The 1,745-nt window shown below is 33.0% G+C and overlaps 1 protein-coding gene across 1 annotated transcript; it reads right to left on the bottom strand.

Moving 5' to 3' along the window:
• Nucleotides 1-532: 532 nt before the first annotated feature.
• Nucleotides 533-1,294, bottom strand: LOC149247417 (uncharacterized). Its single transcript, XM_089444193.1, has one exon. It carries the CDS (start codon nt 1,292-1,294, stop codon nt 533-535), a length of 762 nt encoding a protein of 253 aa, XP_089300319.1.
• Nucleotides 1,295-1,745: the final 451 nt, after the last annotated feature.

Genomic DNA, 1,745 nt, shown 5'->3' with positions numbered 1-1,745 from the left:
ATTTAGTTATTTTATTTAATCAATATAAATAAATAAATATAATTTTTGAATGTCAATTTATTAACCCACCAGTTATATTTGACTAGGGTGTTTTTTTTTAATATTAAAAAAGGGTTATACTTGAAACTATTTATATTTATCTTAATTAATATATTATCTTATTATCTCAACGGATATATTAATAATGTTTATTTAAATTATAAACCGACTATTATTATTATTTTATTACTCTTCCTCTTTTTTTTTTTTTTTTTTTTTTTTTAACTAGTTAAATTTAATAGTATTAAATACTAATACTAATATTAATAGGTATTGTTATTAGTATTATTAATATTAATATTAGAAATATCAGTATTAATAATATTCATATTAGTATTTAGTATTAATATTAATATTAATGTTAATATTAATAGTATTAATAATACTAATAATGATACTTAATAATCATAACAATTATTAAAAAAAAAAAAGTGTAGACAAAGTCGAAGCAAAACTAAGAAGAGAGGGCAGGAATCAAGCAACTACTAATTTTCTAGCCGTCATCCCTATTACTATTACTAGAATATATCTCGATTTCAATGGCTTCTCTAAACTTACGATGATGAAAATGAGGAATCTTAGCAATAAACGTAGCCTCCTCAATGCATATATGATGCTTGGTCTTCTCTACATGCTTGACCAGAGCCAAAGATTTGGTCCTCCCGTGCTTGATATCAGTTGCATGTTCCTTAATCCATTGGTTAATAGAACAACCAGTTTCACCAATGTATGAGGTTCCATAGGAACACGGGATGATATAAACACCTGTCATATCCATAGGGTTCACCTTGTCTTTGATAGACTTCAGGAAGCTTCTAATGGTGCTAAGGCGTCTAAAGGTCGAGGGAATATTATGCTTTTTAAGGATTCTTGCAATCTTGTCTGTCATCCCCTGGATGAAGGGGAGGTGGACTCTTGCACTGCGATCAATGGATTCTTTCTTGATCTTAGGACCCTTATTCGTCTTGAGGAAAGCTCTGACACCCTGCTGCCTACTATAACCATTCAGGACAAAAACCTTAAGGAGATGTGACTTTTCTTTAGAAAAGTGGTCATCATAAGAAATTATTAGAGCACGAGTGGCTAATGTGCTGAGAACACCTATATTTTGAGCAAGGAAATGGTGGGAATCGGCATGAAGATACTGCTCAGTATGAGTCTTTTTCTGATACACCTCACGGGAGAAAGATCCATCAGCTTTCCTAGAAATGAGGACATCAAGAAAAGGAAGGCAACCATTGACTTCACGCTCCATCATAAACTTAATGGAATTAGACTGATTATTGAGATGCTAGAAAAAGATATCTAATTTATCTAGCCCGTGCTGCCATATGGTGTAGGTGTCATCAAAAAATCTTCTCCAAAGCTTAGGTTTAAATAAAACTGAGGATAAATCCTTGGATTCAAAATATTCCATGAATAGGTTAGCAATGATAAAGGACAGGGGGGAACCCATGGCCACCCCACAGGTTTGTTCATAGAACACACCTTCAAAACATAAAAAAGTAGAGGTGAGGCAGATCTCAACCAATTTTGCTGTGTCGGGATCAGTAAGATGAAAGATGACATCCAGGGCTTCCTTAATGGGGATGCTAGTGTACAGGGAAACAACATCAAAACTGACAAGATTGTCACCAGGTTCAAATTTCATATCCTTTAACTCTCTAACAAAAGAAGAGGAGTCTTTGACAAAGGACTCTATCCAC

This window comes from Pinus tabuliformis, chromosome 7 (genome assembly GCF_031772625.1).
Source record: "Pinus tabuliformis cultivar Carrire ecotype Pingquan chromosome 7, CPIR1, whole genome shotgun sequence".
NCBI classification, from domain to species: domain Eukaryota; kingdom Viridiplantae; phylum Streptophyta; class Pinopsida; order Pinales; family Pinaceae; genus Pinus; species Pinus tabuliformis.
The sequence above is the reverse complement of the archived record's forward strand: the minus strand, read 5'-3'. Positions and strand labels throughout refer to the sequence as shown.